Source organism: Syngnathus floridae, chromosome 20 (assembly GCF_059516105.1).
Source record: "Syngnathus floridae isolate MCC-2025c chromosome 20, RoL_Sflo_1.0, whole genome shotgun sequence".
Taxonomy (NCBI): domain Eukaryota; kingdom Metazoa; phylum Chordata; class Actinopteri; order Syngnathiformes; family Syngnathidae; genus Syngnathus; species Syngnathus floridae.
This window is the reverse complement of record NC_142432.1, coordinates 10,388,360-10,408,778: the sequence shown is the minus strand read 5'-3', so window position 1 is coordinate 10,408,778 and position 20,419 is coordinate 10,388,360. Positions and strand designations below refer to the sequence as shown.

Genomic DNA, 20,419 nt, shown 5'->3' with positions numbered 1-20,419 from the left:
GCAGCCAACAAACACCGTGGAACCTAAAGGAATGAAATTAAACATTAACATTTCGCCTCGACCAATTTTCACACGTACAACGCAACGCGGCTACACTTCTGCTATTACAAACGTAAATCTCCTTAAACACAATGAGTGTTACTTACCGTGTACGCTCTAGACGGTCCAGTTGCAAGCAGAAAATAAAGATATTTCTGTTGATAATCGTCGCTGCTCAGTGGCTCACGGCCATCGCGCCAACAGATTTGAATTTTGGCGGAGGTTCGGGCAATTACGTCATATCCGCGGCATTTGACTGCGACGTAATACCCGCTTATCTGAAACGGCAGTTAAAAGTAGAGTTACATCAAGTTTTCTTGGAACCTAAACGAATGAAAGAAAACTATCATTTGGCCACAACCAACATTCACAGATACAACACAACGTGCGGGGTTGAGGTTAAAGATTGAGTGAAGGGCCCTCGTTTTAAACTACTGTTTTGAAAAGGAGTGGGAACAAGTAAGACGTATTTAATTTATTTAATGGGAAGTAGTAAGACTTATTAAATTTATTTAATCTACTTTTCTTCCCAGGCAAAATTTGATGTGCTGCAATTCCAAATTTCCAAAGTGAATGAAGGAATGAAGTCCTTTAAATTATGATTTTGTATAAATACTAGGCATTAACACAAAATCGACGGCACAAAATGGGCAGACTTTACTTGTTTGAAAAGGACTGGTTACAAGACAGACTTTTTTAATTTATTTAATGGGAAGAAGACTTATTTAGTTTAATTGATCTATTTTTGTTCCCTGCCAAAATTCGATTTGCTGCAATTCCAAATTTCCAAAGTGAATGAAGGAAAGAACTCGTTTAAATTATGATTTTGTTTAAATACTAGGCATAGACACAAAATCTACGGCACAAAATGGGCAGACTTTACTTGTTTGAAGAGGACTGGTTACAAGACAGACTTTTCTGATTTATTTAATGGGAAGAGGACTTATTTAGTTTATTTAATCTATTTTTGTTCCCTGGCAAAATTGGATTTGCTGAAATTGTATTTTGCCAAATCTCGATTTGAGACCTGATAGGAAGTATTAAACGCTTAGTTAAATCAATACAAGTTGGTAATAAAAGCGAGTAATGTTGGTTGAACCGATGAATGAAGGTTGAAAGCAATTTAAATTATGACTTTGTATAAATACTAGATATTAACAGAACATCTACTGCGCAAAATGGGCAGAGTTTACTTGTTTGAGAAGGAGTGGCTTATTCAAAACTAAGATTTATGTAATCTGTTTGTTCCCAGGCAAAATTGGATGTGATGCAATTCCAAATTTCACCACATGATGGTGCCCAATTTTGACTTCATAGGACATATTAAACACTTAGCTTGTTATTATGTTCAAGGTAATCAGATTTGTTTATTATTCTAATGGCCTCTTCAAAACTATTCTGGATTACTACTTTGGATCTATTCTACATTACTTGGCAACAACATACTCTGTAACAGATTAGGCAGTATAATCACATATGTTAACTTGAGAGTGCCCACACTCAATCTACTTATCGTGATGTGTTAAATCAATTACTGTTAGACATTATTTGTCTGATAATCTACCAAATCTTTGAATTGAAGAATTTGTGATTTAATTAATAGCTTGTTCAGGGTAATCAGACTTGTATATAATTCTAATGGCCTTCTTTTGAAAACTATTCTGAATTACAACTTTGGATCTTATATTACTTTGCAACAATCTACTCGGTGACAGATTAGGCAGTATAATCACATATGTTAACTTCAGTGCCCACACTGTATTTATTTATGGTTATTTGTTAAATCAAGTACTGTTAGACATGAAATAGGAAGTGTTTAACATAAATGTTATGGCTACTCACCATTGTAGCTCGCTCCTGGTCAATGATATGAGCCTCTTCTTGCAGTGGAAAACTTGCAGCCAACAAACACCGTGGAACCTAAAGGAATGAAATTAAACATTAACATTTCGCCCGGACCAACATTCACACGTACAACGCAACGCGGCTACACTTCTGCTATTACAAACGTAAATCTCCTTAAACACAACGAGTGTTACTTACCGTGTACGCTCTAGGCAAAATTGGATGTGATGCAATTCCAAATCTATCTGAAACGGCAGTTAAAAGTAGAGTTACATCAAGTTTTCTTTTTTAATCAACACAATCATTTACAACCGTTGACCAGAAAGAATCGTCGAAATTCGACGTCCCCCACAAACGCCACGCTCACTCGCTTTTCAGGGCAACAAAAGTACTTCTTTTTAAAAACGATGAGTTGTACTTACCGTGTACGCTCTGGACGGTCCAGTTGCAAGCAGAAAATAAAAATATTTCTCTTGTTAGTCGTATGTTACCATCCGCTGTGTCTTTGTCAACATCGCCGCCATTTTCCTACTTCCTGCTGCGAGCCACGCCCACGGATTTAAATTTGGGCGGAAGCTCTTTCCATTGGCGTCGTTTTCGCGTATAGCAAATCCGATTGGTTGGGAAGGGGGCACGGTTATGCAGCCGAGGGGTCCTGTGATCGGTGGGATGTAAAGTAGGCGTCGACGTCACGTCCGCGTCACGTGACCACGACGTGGCAGACGTCATATAGCAACCGCTGTTTTGTTTAGTAGACTTACAGTTGTTATGCATTGACATAAAGGCGCACACACCAAATAGATTTAAATAAATTAAATAATTCTTCTGCCCACTCTCTTTTAAACAAGTTAACTCTCCCCGCGGATTTGAATTCCGGCGAAAGTTACGCCCATCGACGTCACGTATGTCACGTGACCACGACGTGGCAGATGTCATATAGCAACCGCTGTTTTGTTTAGTAGATTTACAGTTGTTATGCATTGGCATAATGGTGTGCACTCAAAATAGATTTAAATAAATTAAATATTTCTTCTGCCTACTCCCTTTTAAACAAGTTAACTCTGCCCACGTCCATTGACGTCTTGTCTGCGTCACGTGACCACGACGTAGCGACGTCATATAGTAACCGCTGTTTTGACCAGTAGACTTAGTTATTATGCGTTGACATAATGGCGCACTGGTTAGCATGGCCACCTCTTAAGCATGATGATGCGGGTTCGACGCCTGATCAATGTTAGCATGGAGTGAGCTGAAGTGCATGGCGCTGAAGATTTGAATCTTTGAAATTCGCTGAGGTCTGACATATCAGGCAGAATGGTTTGCCATCACGTTCAACAAAAAATAGAAACTTTCCCACTCTGATTAAAACGTCCTGTGTTCATCTACGTATTTTCGTTTTGCTGTGCATCTTTTCCCTGCCATTTCGAGAGCCCAATTGACACTCATAGTTTAAAGAAATGTGTTTGCCCATCCTACTTTGTGGAATTTCACCACATGCGCTTTTGACCAAAATACCAAATTGAACTCAAGTGAAGCCAACACGCACAACCCCCCCCCCCCCACACACACACACACAAATGTTGATATGAACATAAAAGAGCCGCATGCGGTTCGGGAGTTGCGGCTTGGCCAAACCTGTACTATACAACTTTATTTGTATAAAATTTTCACAACAGCTGTCACACAAACAAAGCGGGAAAAACCGAAGACGTGCGTGTTCCGCCCACGCTGGATTTATTTGCACCTTTGAAAAGACACCGTATTGCCGCAGATGTGGCAAAGAGTACTTTTGGGCATCTGAGACGGAAGGATGTCCAAAGCATCACGTCACCTGCTCTGGTAGGCATGGTGGTGGGACGTTGAGGTCAACCGCTTTGGGGTTGGCTGAATCTTTGATCGCAGGATGCCACACACTTGAAGACAGAAGCAGAAAAGCAGAGCTAAATGCAAAATGTACTCACCGGTGACTCCAATTTTTTTCCCCCCTGAAGAAACAGCTGGACGGGTGGCCCCGGCTGGCCAGTGGGACTCTTGTTATTCTGACCCTTTTTAGTGCGCGTTTGGGGCAACAACCGTTTTTTGTGGCGCTCTCTTCTGGTTCAAAAGTGCCCTGCATGTGAATTTGCTTTTCCTGCCTTCTGATTGGATGAGCGCCGGTGTGACGCGGTGCCTCTGTCACCGTGGCGGGGGGTATACGTTGGCATCGGAGCGTCCGCCAACGTCTGAGACCGGCTGGCAGTGTATCGGAGGTGTCGAGTGCGGTGCCGCTGGAGCTCACTCACCAGCTGGTGTTAGGGCCACAGAATGAAGGCCAAGGAGAAGAATAGAAAGAGAAACAGAAACTTCTCCTCCAATTGTTTGATTTGTCTCTTCTGAGCTTCGATGAATTCTTTCAGCTCTTTGTTCCTCTAGGACGGACAAATGGAAAGTGGCATTCAAAAGCCAGTAAGCGTGCAAGTAAGTGCCGGGCTGGCTTTGGGCCCTTACCTGTTGCGCGCTGTGCAGCAGATCCATTCTCTCTTGGAGGATGCAAGCGTCGCGCTCCCTCAACTCGCACATCAGGGCTCGCTTCCATTGGTCCACGGCGCTCCTAAGCTCTTCTCTCTGATCCGCCGTCAGCACGTCATTCACGCCAGCGTGGCTGGCTTTTTCGCCGTCCGTGGCGGGGCAGTCCCGCTGCGGTAGCGCCTCGTACAACATGGCCTCCAGCTCCAGGATCCTCTGGGCCGCAATCCTCGTCCATCAGTGGTCCGGCGGGAGATTTGAGGGCGGCTTACCTTATGAGCCTGGTCCATGGAACACTTCCTGAAGTCCAACTCTTCATCCAGGTAGCCCTTCTGCTTGCAGAACATATCCTAGCACAGCTCAAGGTCAGAATTGTTGGGGCACATTGCCGGAGTTCCCCTTGGCTGATGTCGCGTGTCTGTCTACCTTCTCACTTTCAATGTCCAACATCTTCTGTTGAAGTGCTGACTTGGTCACTTTGATGTATTCTAACCACTGAGGAAAGGCTGCTGTCACATAAGCAGAATGCGAGAGCGTGCGTGGACGTGCGCGTTACCTTCTCGGCTAGGGTGAGAAGGGTCCTGGCGTGAATCACGACCACCTGCTCCTCGTTGGTGAGATTCTGCAAGAGCCCAAAGGCACAGCGTCAACAAGCTTCTTTCAGCGCAAAGCCTTCCAAAAGTCACATTTGAGCCGCCGAGTCTCGTGGAGTGCGAACATAAGGAGTTCGACATACACTTACGGCGTTATAGCCCAGGATGTCCAGCTTCTTCATCAGATCACTGATGACGATGTCCGGGGGAAAGGCGCAAGGAGCAATGTAAGGTGTTCTGGGACCTCGGGTTAAGGTTAGGGTTGCGAGGGACGCCTTACGTACGCTCACGCCCTCGGCCTCGCAGTAGATCTGCAAAGGGCTGAGGCCGTCTGGGAAACGGACTTGCAGAAACTTCAAGACGGGGGAGCGCCACTCCCTCTCCTGAAAGGCAGAGGCATGCATCCGTCCGTCCGTCCGTCCGTCCGTCCGTCCGTCACATCTCTGGCCTCAACACGCTTGTGCGAGTCTTCCCACCTCCAGCTCCAGGATGCGGAACTCAAGCAGTTCGTTTTGGTCTCGGATATCCTGGATGTGCTCTTTCAGACGCGCTTCTTCCGCCTCCATCCGCCTGACCTGAAAAGACAGTCAGACCTCATCTGCGGGGCTTCCCGACAGGTGTGACGCCAAGCGACTCCGCCCAGCGCCTTTCTTTCCGTCACCTTTTCGGCCAACTGCTGATTGCTCTGACGCAGCAGCTGCTTCTCCTCCACCCACTTGACATTCTAGAAGAGACAAACGCGTGGACAGCTTTGGAATGTTGTGTCATTTTCATCCACAAATTCTTTGGTTGACTGGAAAATGACATTTGCTTTTCTCCGCATTTTCCCAGCCACGTTCGGGGGGGGGGGGGGGGGGGGGGTTGGTCCAGTAATGCCAGACGGATGAGTGACTGAAGAATGTAGCTATTTTGTCTGAGAAAAAGGTGTGCTCATTGATGAGCTTACCTGTCCTTGTTGCTTCAGCGCTGACTCCAGATCTGCTACTCTGCTTTGATAGTGACCCATTTCTACCATCAGCTTTTCTCTGGTCTGAAAGGAGGAGGAGGGAGGCTCCTCCTCCTCCTTTCAGACCAGAGAACACCCGAGGCTGGGTGAGAACGGGGAGGCTGCGACCCGGCCGGGGGTTGCGGGAAGGGGCGCCACCTTGATCTCCTTCTCGGCGTCGTAGTCCCCTTTCGCTGGTCTGGGCTAGCAGAGCGTAGGCTCGTTGCAGCGCTTGATATTCTTGCGTCAGCTGGCGGTAGCGAAGCTCCGCCTCTTCATGCACACACCAATGCAACACAGCACTAGTACCAGAATCAGTCAGACCGGCGACAAAGCACCCGCGACGCAAAGACGAGTCCGATTCCAGGCTGAAGAGGAATGTTTGGTGCCAATACGCTGGCAGAAATGGCGGGCTACCTCTTCGGGTTCCGTGTCGGGGGTTCTGTCGGTGTGAAAAGACAAGGACGATCCGTCCGAGTCCACCAACACGTCTTCGTCGTAGCCGTAAAATGTTTCGATGACCTGCGGGCGCGGAAGCAAACATCTCTCTGAACAAACTGAAGCGACACCTCACGATGAATCGACGAGAGGAACGATAGCGAGAAAAAGGCCATTTCATCTTGCGCAACACCAAGCAGCCGCAAACAAACAGACTCACCTTGCAGGACCTCACGCTTTGTTCCTCCTCAGAGATTCTCGACGTCGGTATCGTAGCAGCAAATCTCTCTCCTGTCGACACAAATAATCCGCCTTTGAGATTCTTTGGATGCAAAGGGAACGAACGGCTCCGGCGCAGAAACAAACGCGACTCACAATGACATTTCTGACATGAGCTCCTGTCTCCAGAGCCTGAAAAACACGTCACCGGCGATGATTGGAGGGACGCTCGTCTTTTCCAAAAGTGACAACTACAGGGTGTGTCAGGGTTTTCCAGATTATCTTTATCGTATCATTGTGTTGCTTTGACTTTGACTGCGACCTGTAATAAATAATATTATTTATCCCTTATTTATCCCTATCGCTTATCCCTTCCTACACAAAGTCGTAAAACACCCCTTGCTATGTTTTGACTAGAGGTCAAGGGCTTCCTCTATTCAATCCACTCTTACACCCACCCTGTTTCTCTTAATTAAAATGCTCGTGCAGGAGCCGAGAGTCAGACTTCATTCGTACAACGGATGGACTCTCCACCTGCAGGTGTCCAAAAGAACTTACTTGTCTCCCGTGTGGTTCTTGCAAAATAAGTTGGAGCGAGCGCAACTCTAACAGGGTGCATTTTGCCACTAGCTGCCTACGGACAATGACGTCGCGCTCGCGGCTCATGGTTGACGGGCTGAGCAGCCGGGCAAGTCCGTCGTTTTCAGCGCACAGCGAGTGGGAAAGGCGCTGACAAAACGGGAGCTTTGAGCTGCTGAAAACGGCAAAACAAGTCTAAAGCGTGTTCAAACGCGTGCGCACAATGCTCCTGCTTGAAAGGTCGGAATTTAAGGGGCCAATTTTTTGGATGGCGGCCGCCGGCCAAGCTTTGGACGGAAAAGGTTTCCTGGCGACAGCGAGCGAGCGCGGCGCTGCCGTACGTGCACCGAGTCGCCTGCCTGAAGACCTTGGACAAGTCGTCGATGATGTGCCGCTGCTCCACAACTTGAAGGAACTCCATTTCACCGTCCTGCTGGCCGCAACCGCGGTCCAGGTCATTGAGCGAACTAGGCCTTCTCTGTGGAACACAAATGCAGTGGACTCTGTTGGCACGCCGCCGTTGTCCGCGTCGACTTACCAAGCTTGCCATCTCCTCGTTCTCCTGGGTGACAAAGCGCACTTTGTTTTCAAGGCGACACAGCACCAGCGAGAGTTCTTCATTCTTCCTGCTCAGGCGTTTGTTTTTGTACAGGAGTGGCAGAAACTGGCTTTCTGTTTCTCTCAGTCGCTTTAGCTGCAAGCATGAAGTGCGGGATGTGAAAGACGCACAACACGCGGGCCAGAACGTATCCATTCCTTTTGCATCGGTTTGAACGGAATCGTGGCTTTGGCTCCCAATAAAAGACATCTACCAGGCAACCGACTCGCCGCGCCGCTCAACTAATAAGCAAGCGCAATGGGTGCCTCGCTGGATGGCGCGCATCAAACGTAGCGCAAACCTTCAAGCGTGCCGTCAATAAATTACCAGTTCATTGCGCTCTTCAGAAAGCAGGGCGTTTCGATCCTCCAGTTTCCTGATGACTGCGCTGAGCTCAGCGATTTTCAGATGAAACCGTCGCGTGTCCCGATCCTCCTGAGACTGAAAACGCCCCGCAACACACACACACAAGCACTCGTTCAAAGTTCAAAACTGTTTTTGTGCTACCTTCCTCCAGCAACGAACTAAGTCATGCGTACTGCAAGTGTGTGATGAGGTGGCTTACGCAATGAAGAGGATTGCTAGTAGCGGCGTTGACCCCACTTCCAGGGTAGTTTAGGCCCGCCCTTTGGGAATCCCTCAGGGCAGCGATCTGCTGCTCGGCAGCCTGAGTCTGCAGCTGAAGGCGGTGGACGTGGCCGGCCCCAGGGCTTCATCCAAAACACTAACCGCTCTGTCTTTCAGCTTGATCTCATCCGTCTGGATGTACAAACGGGGAGCGCTCAGGCAGGCGGGCAAACTCATTTGCCAGAATTGTGACAAAAACAAAGAGAGCAACCGGCCAATTTTTTTCTTGAATCGACTAGAACACCTTTGCTGTGACAAAAGCGAAGCGAGCAACCGGACATTTTCTTCTTGTGAAATAGAATAGAATAGAATGCCTTAGGTGTCATTGCACTGCAGGTATACAACGAAATTGGGAACATAGCCACGCACCGCGCATCTGATCAGTCCTACCAGTCGGCGGATCTCCCTCTCGCAGTCTCTCTTGGTTCGGCTCAGCTCCTCCCGATGCTGGTGATGAGCCGATCGGAGCTCGGCCGCTCGGGACTGCCAGGCCTGCTGGGCCGCTGCCAGGGCTTCTTCCGCGCTCCTGGTGGAGGCGACACCGCTCGGTCTCCCGACACCGCCGCGTCTCCTCCACCTCCGCCAGCAAAGCGCCCCCCCTCCTCACCTGAGCAGACATTGCGCCACACCGGGCCGTTGAGACCGCAACGGAGCGCCGCGACGCTTACTGGGGACAAGCTACACAATACGGTAGCGGCCGCATCGAAGCCCGACGTGGCGTGCGGATAGTCAGACACGGATAGAGCGGATCACCTTGTCCATGGAGCCGTCCCTCAGGCTGAGGACCAAGGCATTCAGTCGCTGGATCTCTCCATCTTTGATTTTGATCACTCTCATCAGCTCCATTTTATGCTGCCGCAGTAATGTCTCCCTGGTAATGGCTAACTCTTTCTGCTTCTCCTCATGGAGTTTGCTTTTGAGTTCCGTCATGGCGGCGGTGGCACGGTGGTGCTCCGCCCGCAGGTCCTGACTTCTCTCTCTCTCCAGACAGCTGACCTGACATGACTTAGACTTAGACAAACTTTATTGTCATCTTGTCTGCACATGGTGCATACAAAACGAAATTCCGTTGCATACGTCTTACAACAAAGTAGTGATATTGCAGTTGAATAGAAGTAACATATCCTATGAAAATATATATATATACATATATACTATATATATATATATATATATATATATTAAAAATAAGTATAAAGTGCAGCAGTGATAATTATGCAATAGTGCAAGTAGGCAAAACAGTATTCAAGAGTGTGCAGAGGAATGCTAAACCATGTATTAAACTTCTATTTAAAGGGTTTATACAAGTTCAGTAAAGTTGGTAGTGCGAGATAGTGCAAGATAGAGGTCCGTAGTGTCATAAAGTACAGTTCTGTGAATGTGTGATGCAGAGTTCAGTTTAGAGCTCAACAGTTCTAGTGTTCAACAGTCTGATGACAGCAGGGAAAAAGCTGTTGCAGAACCTGGTGGACCTGCAGCGGATGCTGCAAACCTCTTCCCAGAGGGCAGCAGGGAGAACAGTCCATGGTGGGGGTGTGATGGGTCATTGATGATGTTACGGGCACGGGACATGCAGCGCTGAGATGAAATGTCCTGAATGGAGGGAAGAGGAGCCCCTATGATCCTCTCTGCTGTCCTCACCACTCTCCTCACGTTCTTCCAATCGGAGGCGGTGCAGCCTCCACACCACACAGAGAGACAGCTTGTCAGAATGCTCTCTATGGTGCTCCTGTAGAACGTCCTCATGATGGGTGGGGGCAGGTGGGCTCTCCTCATCCTCCGCAGGAAGTACAAGCGCTTCTGTGCCCTCTTGACCAGTGCCGTAGTGTTCATAGTCCAGGTGAGGTCTTCTGTGATGTGGACCCCCAGGAATTTGGTGGTGCTGACCACCTCCACAGCTGAGCTGTTGATGATCAGTGGAGCGTGGTGAGGCTGTTTTTTCCTGAAGTCGACGATGATCTCCTTCATCTTCTCCTCATTCAGGATCAGGCTGTTTTCTCTGCACCAGCCCACCAGCTGCTCCACCTCCTCTCTGTAGTCCAGGTCGTTGTTGTCTCTGATGAGCCCCACCACCGTTGTGTCGTCTGCTGACTTCACGATGTGATTGGTGGTGAACCTGAGGACGCAGTCGTGTGTCATCAGGGTGCACAGCAGGGGGCTCAGGACGCAGCCCTGAAGGGAGCCTGTGCTGAGGGTGATGACATCAGAGGTGTTCTGTCCGACCCGGACTGACTGAGGTCTGTTGGTGAGGAAGTCTAGCAGCCAGTTGCGAAGGGGGGTGTTGAAGCCCAGGTGTTCCAATTTTCCTACCAGATGCTGTGGGATGATGGTGTTAAACGCTGAGCTGAAGTCCAGGAACAGCCTCCGCACATGGGTGTTCTTCTCCTCCAGGTGAGCCAGGCTCAGGTGAAGAACGGAGGAGATGGCGTCCTGAGTGGAGCGGTTTTGCCGGTCGGCAAACTGGAACGGGTCAAATAATAGGGGGAGTCTGGAAACGATGTGACCTTTAAGCAGCCTTTCGAAGCACTTCATCATAACCGGAGTCAGTGCAACAGGCCGGTAATCATTAAATGAGGTGATTTGAGGTTTCTTCGGCACCGGAATGATGGAGGCAGTCTTAAAGCACGCCGGCACTGTGGCTTGGCCCAGCGAGGTGTTAAAAATGTCTGTGATGACCCCAGCCAGATGACTTGCACATTCCCTGAACACACGCCCAGGAATGTTGTCGGGGCCAGGGGCCTTACAGGGGTTGACTCTCCTCAGGGTCTTCAACACATCGGCGGAGTCAAGGCAGAGTACCTCCTCTTCCTGATGGGGGACAGTTTTAACTGCTGGAGTGCCGTTTAGTGCCTCGAACCTCCCAAAGAAGTTATTTAGACCATTTAGAAAGTCAGCATCAACTACACCCACCGGGGGGGGGGAGGGTGAGTTGTAGTCTGTAATCGCCCGTATGCCTTGCCACATACTCCTGATGTTTTTGACGTCGTGGAAACGATCCTGAAATTTTCGACTGCGGTCTCGCTTCGCTATCCTGATGGCACGGTTCAAGTTGGCTCTCGCTGTCCTCAGTGTCTCCTTGTCGCCAGACTTGAAGGCAGAGTTCCGCGCTCGTAGCGTTTGACGTACCTCCTCAGTCATCCAGGGTCGTTGGTTGCCCCGGGTGATGATATTCTTAGTGGTGCTGACGTCCTCGGTGCATTTGTTGATGTAGGCTGACACAGTCATGGCACACGCATGTCTAATCTACATCGGGAAAACTGGGAGGGAGGGAGGCAGGCAGGGAGGCAGGCAGGGAGGCAGGCAGGGAGGCAGGCAGTGTCTGTCTGTTGAGGTTTTCACCTTGTTCTTCTCCTGCTGAAGTTCTAACTGGACGTCCATCAGTTTGGTTCTCAGCTCGTCATTGGCGGCCTGAAGGGCGTCCGTTCGCTCCGCCTTGGCCCGCCCTGCCGGAGCTCGTTTGGACATCTCTTACTCGAGTCTCGCCCGGTCGTCAGTCAGAGATCACAACATTTGTACCTGGAGAGCACAAACGCAGCGCTGTTTTCCACTGGCTTCGAACTCAACTTCAATCGGTACCGTAACTTACAACATCATAAACATAGAACTAGCTTGACTTAGTCATTGAATAAATGCATTTGGTTCTTCAAAACTGCATCACGCAACATAGCGTGACCGAGACGGCCGTTATCCACCTGCGTGAAGTTATTTGGTGAAATGAATGAGATGTTTAAGACACCATCGTTCTGTCTCTATGTAGATGAAGGTAAATAATCGATTGCTGAAGGTCCAAAGGTGTTGTGATAAACAAATAAACATATTAGTGATTAGTGACATATTTGTGATAAACATATTAGGCAGGATAATCACATATGTTAACGTGACTGCCCACACTGTATTTATTTATGGTTATTTGTTAAATCGAGTACTGTTAGACATGAAATAGGAAGTGTTTAACATAAATGGAAGACGAAAGGGGTACTCACCATTGTAGCTCCTGCTGGTCAATGATACGAGCCTCTTCTTGCAGTGGAAAACATACAGCCAACAAACACCGTGGAACCTAAAGGAATGAAATTAAACATTAACATTTAGCCTCAACCAACATTCACAGATACAACGCAACGCAAACTACACAAACGTAAATCTTTTTAAACACAATGAGTTGTACTTACCGTGTACGCTCTAGACGGTCCACTTGCAAGCGGAAAATAAAGATATTTCTGTTGATAATCGTCGTGTTTGTATCCGGTGTCTCGCTCAAGGCCATTGCGCCCACAGATTTGAATTTTGGCGAGAGTTCAGCCTATTGACGTCATTTCCGCGGTGTAATACCCGCATATCTGAAACGGCAAAGTTAAGAATAGAGTTAAATAAAGTTTTTAGTCAACGCAATAATTTACAACCGTTGACCAGTCGAAATAATCGTCGAAATTTGGCGTCTGTGGCTGGAAGCAGACGCCGAGTTCGACATTCCTCCCAAACGCCACACTCCCTCGCTTTTCAGGGCTAAAAAAAAACAGTTGTAATTACCTTGTACGCTCTAGACGGTCAAGTTGCAAGCTGAAAACAAAAATATTTGCCTTGTTAGTCATCGTGTTACTAACCGCTGTGTCTTGTTTGCCAGAACTGCCGCTTTCCTACTTCCTGTTGCAAGCCACGCCCACGGATTATAATTTTGCCGTGAGTTCCGCCTATTGACGTCATGTCCGCGTCACATGACTGCGACGTAATATTATCTAAAACTGTTTGTGCGGTATTGTGTTGTTCTGTGCGGTATTGTGTTATTCTGTGCGGCGTCGTGTTGTTCTGTGCGGCGTCGTGTTGTTCAGTGCGACGTCGTGTTGTTCAGTGCGGCATGGTGTTGTTCAGTGCGGCCTGGTGTTGTTCAGTGCGGCATGGTGTTGTTCAGTGCGGCATAATGTTGTTCAGTGCGGCATAATGTTGTTCAGTGCGGCATGGTGTTGTTCAGTGCGGCATGGTGTTGTTCAGTGCGGCATGGTGTTGTTCAGTGCGGCATAATGTTGTTCAGTGCGCCATAATGTTGTTCAGTGCGGAATGGTGTTGTTCAGTGCGGGATGGTGTTGTTCAGTGCAGGATGGTGTTGTTCAGTGCGGCATGGTGTTGTTCAATGCGGCATGGTGTTGTTCAGTGCGGGATGGTGTTGTTCAGTGCGGCATGGTGTTTTTCAGTGCGGCATAATGTTGTTCAGTGCGGCATGGTGTTGTTCAGTGCGGCATGGTGTTGTTCAGTGCGGCATGGTGTTGTTCAGTGCGGCATGGTGTTGTTCATTTCGGCATAATGTTGTTCAGTGCGGCATAATGTTGTTTAGTGCGGCATGGTGTTGTTCAGTGCGGGATGGTGTTGATCAGTGCGTTATAATGTTGTTCAGTGCGGCATGGTGTTGTTCAGTGCGGCATGGTGTTGTTCAGTGCGGCATGGTGTTGTTCAGTGCGGCATAATGTTGTTCAGTGCGGCATAATGTTGTTCAGTGCGGCATGGTGTTGTTCAGTGCGGGATGGTGTTGTTCAGTGCGGGATGGTGTTGTTCAGTGCGGCATGGTGTTCAATGCGGAATGGTGTTGTTCAGTGCAGGATGGTGTTGTTCAGTGCGGCATGGTGTTGTTCAGTGCGGCATAATGTTGTTCAGTGCGGCATGGTGTTGTTCAGTGCGGCATGGTGTTGTATAGTGCGGCATGGTGTTGTTCAGTGCGGCATAATGTTGTTCAGTGCGGCATGGTGTTGTTCAGTGCGGCATGGTGTTGTTCAGTGCGGCATAATGTTCAGTGCGGCATAATGTTGTTCAGTGCGGCATGGTGTTGTTCAGTGCGGGATGGTGTTGTTCAGTGCAGGATGGTGTTGTTCAGTGCGGCATGGTGTTCAGTGCGGGATGGTGTCTTTCAGTGCGACATGGTGTCGTTCAGTGCGGCATGGTGTCTTTCAGTGCGGCATGGTGTCGTTCAGTGAGGCATGGTGTTGTTCAGTGCGGCATGGTGTTGTTTAGTGCGGCATGGTGTTGTTCAGTGCGGGATGGTGTTGTTCAGTGTGGCATGGTGTTCAGTGCGGCATGGTGTTGTTCAGTGCGGTATCGTGTTGTTCAGTGCGGTATCGTGTTTCTCAGTGCGGTATCGTGTTGTTCAGTGCAGTATCGTTGTGTTGTTCGTATTGTGTTTAACACTTAGCCTCTAACACTTAGCCTCTAACACTTAGCCTCTAGCATCTAGAAGGTAAATAAATAGGAAGGAAGGACTCACCGGTGACGTCTTCGCCCACGTCCAAGCGTTGTACTTTGTATTTTCATCCTTCTGACAGTGGAAAACATAGCCAACAAACACCGTGGAACCTAAACGAATGAAAGAAAACTATCATTTGGCCACAACCAACATTCACAGATACAACACAATGTGACGTGCGGGGTTGAGGTTAAAGGTTGAGTGAAGGGCCCTCGTTTTAAACTACTTTTTTGAAAAGGATTGGGAACAAGTAAGACGTATTTAATTTATTTAATGGGAAGTAGTAAGAGCTATTGAATTTAATCTATGTATTATATTCTATTGTATTGTATTCTGTTGTATTCTTTTGGATTGTATTCACACTAACCCCACTAAAACTTCAGCCCACAAAAACTCGCCTCTGGCGCCTAGCCTCTGGCACTTAGCCTCTAACACTTAGCCTTTAACACTTAGCCTTTAACACTTAGCCTTTAACACTTAGCCTAGAAGGTGAATAAATAGGGTTAAAGGTTGAGTGAAGGGACCTCGTTTTAAACTACTTTTTTGTAAAGGAGTGGGAACAAGTAAGACGTATTTAATTTATTTAATGGGAAGTAGTAAGACTTATTAAATTTATTTAATCTACTTTTCTTCCCAGGCAAAATTTGATGTGCTGCAATTCCAAATTTCCAAAGTGAATGAAGGAATGAAGTCCTTTAAATTATGATTTTGTATAAATACTAGGCATTAACACAAAATCGACGGCACAAAATGGGCAGACTTTACTTGTTTGAAAAGGACTGGTTACAAGACAGACTTTTTTAATTTATTTAATGGGAAGAAGACTTATTTAGTTTAATTGATCTATTTTTGTTCCCTGCCAAAATTCGATTTGCTGCAATTCCAAATTTCCAAAGTGAATGAAGGAAAGAAGTCGTTTAAATTATGATTTTGTTTAAATACTAGGCATAGACACAAAATCTACGGCACAAAATGGGCAGACTTTACTTGTTTGAAGAGGACTGGTTACAAGACAGACTTTTCTGATTTATTTAATGGGAAGAAGACTTATTTAGTTTATTTAATCTATTTTTGTTCCCTGGCAAAATTGGATTTGCTGAAATTGTATTTTGCCAAATCTTGCCTTGAGACCTGATAGGAAGTATTAAACGCTTAGTTAAATCAATACAAGTTGGTAATAAGAGCGAGTAATGTTGGTTGAACCGATGAATGAAGGTTGAAAGCAATTTAAATTATGACTTTGTATAAATACTAGATATTAACAGAACATCTACTGCGCGAAATGGGCAGAGTTTACTTGTTTGAGAAGGAGTGGCTTATTCAAAACTAAGATTTATTTAATCTGTTTGTTCCCAGGCAAAATTGGATGTGATGCAATTCCAAATTTCACCACATGATGGTGCCCAATTTTGACTTCATAGGACATATTAAACACTTAGCTTGTTATTATGTTCAAGGTAATCAGATTTGTTTATTATTCTAATGGCCTCTTCAAAACTATTCTGGATTACTACTTTGGATCTATTCTACATTACTTGGCAACAACATACTCTGTAACAGATTAGGCAGTATAATCATATCTGTTAACTTGAGAGTGCCCACACTCAATCTACTTATCGTGATGTGTTAAATCAATTACTGTTAGACATTATTTGTCTGATAATCTACCAAATCTTTGAATTGAAGAATTTGTGATTTAATTAATAGCTTGTTGTTATGTTAAGGGTAATCAGACTTGTATATAATTCTAATGGCCTTCTTTTGAAAACTATTCTGAATTACAACTTTGGATCTTATATTACTTTGCAACAATCTACTCCGTGACAGATTAGGCAGTATAATCACATATGTTAACTTCAGTGCCCACACTGTATTTATTTATGGTTATTTGTTAAATCAAGTACTGTTAGACATGAAATAGGAAGTGTTTAACATAAATGTTATGGCTACTCACCATTGTAGCTCGCTCCTGGTCAATGATACGAGCCTCTTCTTGCAGTGGAAAACTTGCAGCCAACAAACACCGTGGAACCTAAAGGAATGAAATTAAACATTAACATTTCGCCTCGACCAATTTTCACACGTACAACGCAACGCGGCTACACTTCTGCTATTACAAACGTAAATCTCCTTAAACACAATGAGTGTTACTTACCGTGTACGCTCTAGACGGTCCAGTTGCAAGCAGAAAATAAAGATATTTCTGTTGATAATCGTCGCTGCTCAGTGGCTCACGGCCATCGCGCCAACAGATTTGAATTTTGGCGGAGGTTCGGGCAATTACGTCATATCCGCGGCACATGACTGCGACGTAATACCCGCTTATCTGAAACGGCAGTTAAAAGTAGAGTTACATCAAGTTTTCTTGGAACCTAAACGAATGAAAGAAAACTATCATTTGGCCACAACCAACATTCACAGATACAACACAACGTGCGGGGTTGGGGTTAAAGATTGAGTGAAGGGCCCTCGTTTTAAACTACTGTTTTGAAAAGGAGTGGGAACAAGTAAGACGTATTTAATTTATTTAATGGGAAGTAGTAAGACTTATTAAATTTATTTAATCTACTTTTCTTCCCAGGCAAAATTTGATGTGCTGCAATTCCAAATTTCCAAAGTGAATGAAGGAATGAAGTCCTTTAAATTATGATTTTGTATAAATACTAGGCATTAACACAAAATCGACAGCACAAAATGGGCAGACTTTACTTGTTTGAAAAGGACTGGTTACAAGACAGACTTTTTTAATTTATTTAATGGGAAGAAGACTTATTTAGTTTAATTGATCTATTTTTGTTCCCTGCCAAAATTCGATTTGCTGCAATTCCAAATTTCCAAAGTGAATGAAGGAAAGAAGTCGTTTAAATTATGATTTTGTTTAAATACTAGGCATAGACACAAAATCTACGGCACAAAATGGGCAGACTTTACTTGTTTGAAGAGGACTGGTTACAAGACAGACTTTTCTGATTTATTTAATGGGAAGAGGACTTATTTAGTTTATTTAATCTATTTTTGTTCCCTGGCAAAATTGGATTTGCTGAAATTGTATTTTGCCAAATCTCGATTTGAGACCTGATAGGAAGTATTAAACGCTTAGTTAAATCAATACAAGTTGGTAATAAGAGCGAGTAATGTTGGTTGAACCGATGAATGAAGGTTGAAAGCAATTTAAATTATGACTTTGTATAAATACTAGATATTAACAGAACATCTACTGCGCAAAATGGGCAGAGTTTACTTGTTTGAGAAGGAGTGGCTTATTCAAAACTAAGATTTATGTAATCTGTTTGTTCCCAGGCAAAATTGGATGTGATGCAATTCCAAATTTCACCACATGATGGTGCCCAATTTTGACTTCATAGGACATATTAAACACTTAGCTTGTTATTATGTTCAAGGTAATCAGATTTGTTTATCATTCTAATGGCCTCTTCAAAACTATTCTGGATTACTACTTTGGATCTATTCTACATTACTTGGCAACAACATACTCTGTAACAGATTAGGCAGTATAATCACATATGTTAACTTGAGAGTGCCCACACTCAATCTACTTATCGTGATGTGTTAAATCAATTACTGTTAGACATTATTTGTCTGATAATCTACCAAATCTTTGAATTGAAGAATTTGTGATTTAATTAATAGCTTGTTCAGGGTAATCAGACTTGTATATAATTCTAATGGCCTTCTTTTGAAAACTATTCTGAATTACAACTTTGGATCTTATATTACTTTGCAACAATCTACTCGGTGACAGATTAGGCAGTATAATCACATATGTTAACTTCAGTGCCCACACTGTATTTATTTATGGTTATTTGTTAAATCAAGTACTGTTAGACATGAAATAGGAAGTGTTTAACATAAATGTTATGGCTACTCACCATTGTAGCTCGCTCCTGGTCAATGATATGAGCCTCTTCTTGCAGTGGAAAACTTGCAGCCAACAAACACCGTGGAACCTAAAGGAATGAAATTAAACATTAACATTTCGCCCGGACCAACATTCACACGTACAACGCAACGCGGCTACACTTCTGCTATTACAAACGTAAATCTCCTTAAACACAACGAGTGTTACTTACCGTGTACGCTCTAGGCAAAATTGGATGTGATGCAATTCCAAATCTATCTGAAACGGCAGTTAAAAGTAGAGTTACATCAAGTTTTCTTTTTTAATCAACACAATCATTTACAACCGTTGACCAGAAAGAATCGTCGAAATTCGACGTCCCCCACAAACGCCACGCTCACTCGCTTTTCAGGGCAACAAAAGTACTTCTTTTTAAAAACGATGAGTTGTACTTACCGTGTACGCTCTGGACGGTCCAGTTGCAAGCAGAAAATAAAAATATTTCTCTTGTTAGTCGTATGTTACCATCCGCTGTGTCTTTGTCAACATCGCCGCCATTTTCCTACTTCCTGCTGCGAGCCACGCCCACGGATTTAAATTTGGGCGGAAGCTCTTTCCATTGGCGTCGTTTTCGCGTATAGCAAATCCGATTGGTTGGGAAGGGGGCACGGTTATGCAGCCGAGGGGTCCTGTGATCGGTGGGATGTAAAGTAGGCGTCGACGTCACGTCCGCGTCACGTGACCACGACGTGGCAGACGTCATATAGCAACCGCTGTTTTGTTTAGTAGACTTACAGTTGTTATGCATTGACATAATGGCGCACACACCAAATAGATTTAAATAAATTAAATAATTCTTCTGCCCACTCTCTTTTAAACAAGTTAACTCTCCCCGCGGATTTGAATTCCGGCGAAAGTTACGCCCATCGACGTCACGTATGTCACGTGACCACGACGTGGCAGATGTCATATAGCAACCGCTGTTTTGTTTAGTAGATTTACAGTTGTTATGCATTGGCATAATGGTGTGCACTCAAAATAGATTTAAATAAATTAAATATTTCTTCTGCCTACTCCCTTTTAAACAAGTTAACTCTGCCCACGTCCATTGACGTCTTGTCTGCGTCACGTGACCACGACGTAGCGACGTCATATAGTAACCGCTGTTTTGACCAGTAGACTTAGTTATTATGCGTTGACATAATGGCGCACTGGTTAGCATGGCCACCTCTTAAGCATGATGATGCGGGTTCGACGCCTGATCAATGTTAGCATGGAGTGAGCTGAAGTGCATGGCGCTGAAGATTTGAATCTTTGAAATGCGCTGAGGTCTGACATATCAGGCAGAATGGTTTGCCATCACGTTCAACAAAAAATAGAAACTTTCCCACTCTGATTAAAACGTCCTGTGTTCATCTACGTATTTTCGTTTTGCTGTGCATCTTTTCCCTGCCATTTCGAGAGCCCAATTGACACTCATAGTTTAAAGAAATGTGTTTGCCCATCCTACTTTGTGGAATTTCACCACATGCGCTTTTGACCAAAATACCAAATTGAACTCAAGTGAAGCCAACACGCACAACCCCCCCCCCCCCCCCCCCCCCCACACACACACACACACAAATGTTGATATGAACATAAAAGAGCCGCATGCGGTTCGGGAGTTGCGGCTTGGCCAAACCTGTACTATACAACTTTATTTGTATAAAATTTTCACAACAGCTGTCACACAAACAAAGCGGGAAAAACCGAAGACGTGCGTGTTCCGCCCACGCTGGATTTATTTGCACCTTTGAAAAGACACCGTATTGCCGCAGATGTGGCAAAGAGTACTTTTGGGCATCTGAGACGGAAGGATGTCCAAAGCATCACGTCACCTGCTCTGGTAGGCATGGTGGTGGGA

At 45.5% G+C, this 20,419-nt stretch overlaps 2 protein-coding genes and 2 long non-coding RNA genes across 6 annotated transcripts; all 4 read right to left on the bottom strand.

The window, feature by feature from the left end:
* Nucleotides 1–206: 206 nt before the first annotated feature.
* Nucleotides 207–2,794, bottom strand: LOC148381232 (uncharacterized). Its single transcript, XR_015854724.1, has 4 exons — nucleotides 2,307–2,794; nucleotides 2,083–2,129; nucleotides 1,882–1,959; nucleotides 207–317 (listed from the first exon to the last, which is right to left on the bottom strand). It is a non-coding gene; the product is annotated as an uncharacterized LOC148381232 (long non-coding RNA).
* A 1,129-nt stretch (nucleotides 2,795–3,923) lies between these two features.
* LOC148381231 (janus kinase and microtubule-interacting protein 3-like) lies at nucleotides 3,924–6,244 on the bottom strand (the record flags this gene model as incomplete). The annotated part of the gene is given in 12 exon segments (XM_088364166.1): nucleotides 3,924–4,292; nucleotides 4,372–4,605; nucleotides 4,662–4,739; nucleotides 4,816–4,884; nucleotides 4,946–5,011; nucleotides 5,132–5,186; nucleotides 5,268–5,365; nucleotides 5,459–5,557; nucleotides 5,644–5,706; nucleotides 5,929–6,012; nucleotides 6,127–6,159; nucleotides 6,161–6,244. Coding segments are annotated over 12 exon segments (1,080 nt in total), but the record flags the coding sequence as incomplete, so codon positions are not given.
* A 1,499-nt stretch (nucleotides 6,245–7,743) lies between these two features.
* Nucleotides 7,744–12,488, bottom strand: LOC148381230 (janus kinase and microtubule-interacting protein 3-like). 3 transcript variants are annotated; one of them, XM_088363774.1, is made up of 7 exons: nucleotides 12,412–12,488; nucleotides 11,768–11,944; nucleotides 9,182–9,424; nucleotides 8,798–9,035; nucleotides 8,367–8,560; nucleotides 8,129–8,242; nucleotides 7,744–7,897 (listed from the first exon to the last, which is right to left on the bottom strand). In XM_088363774.1, exons 2-5 carry the CDS (start codon nucleotides 11,891–11,893, stop codon nucleotides 8,553–8,555), a joined length of 615 nt encoding a protein of 204 aa, XP_088219900.1. In that variant the 5' UTR covers nucleotides 11,894–11,944; nucleotides 12,412–12,488; the 3' UTR covers nucleotides 7,744–7,897; nucleotides 8,129–8,242; nucleotides 8,367–8,552. The 3 variants fall into 3 exon arrangements, with proteins under 3 accessions (XP_088219900.1, XP_088219902.1, XP_088219901.1); XM_088363775.1 differs by having other exon boundaries at nucleotides 7,746–7,897; nucleotides 8,819–9,035; nucleotides 12,412–12,487; XM_088363776.1 differs by lacking the exon at nucleotides 11,768–11,944 and having other exon boundaries at nucleotides 7,745–7,897; nucleotides 12,412–12,433.
* A 6,054-nt stretch (nucleotides 12,489–18,542) lies between these two features.
* On the bottom strand, nucleotides 18,543–19,219 carry LOC148381229 (uncharacterized). Its single transcript, XR_015854534.1, has 3 exons — nucleotides 18,973–19,219; nucleotides 18,749–18,795; nucleotides 18,543–18,625 (listed from the first exon to the last, which is right to left on the bottom strand). It is a non-coding gene; the product is annotated as an uncharacterized LOC148381229 (long non-coding RNA).
* Between the last annotated feature and the right edge of the window lie 1,200 nt (nucleotides 19,220–20,419).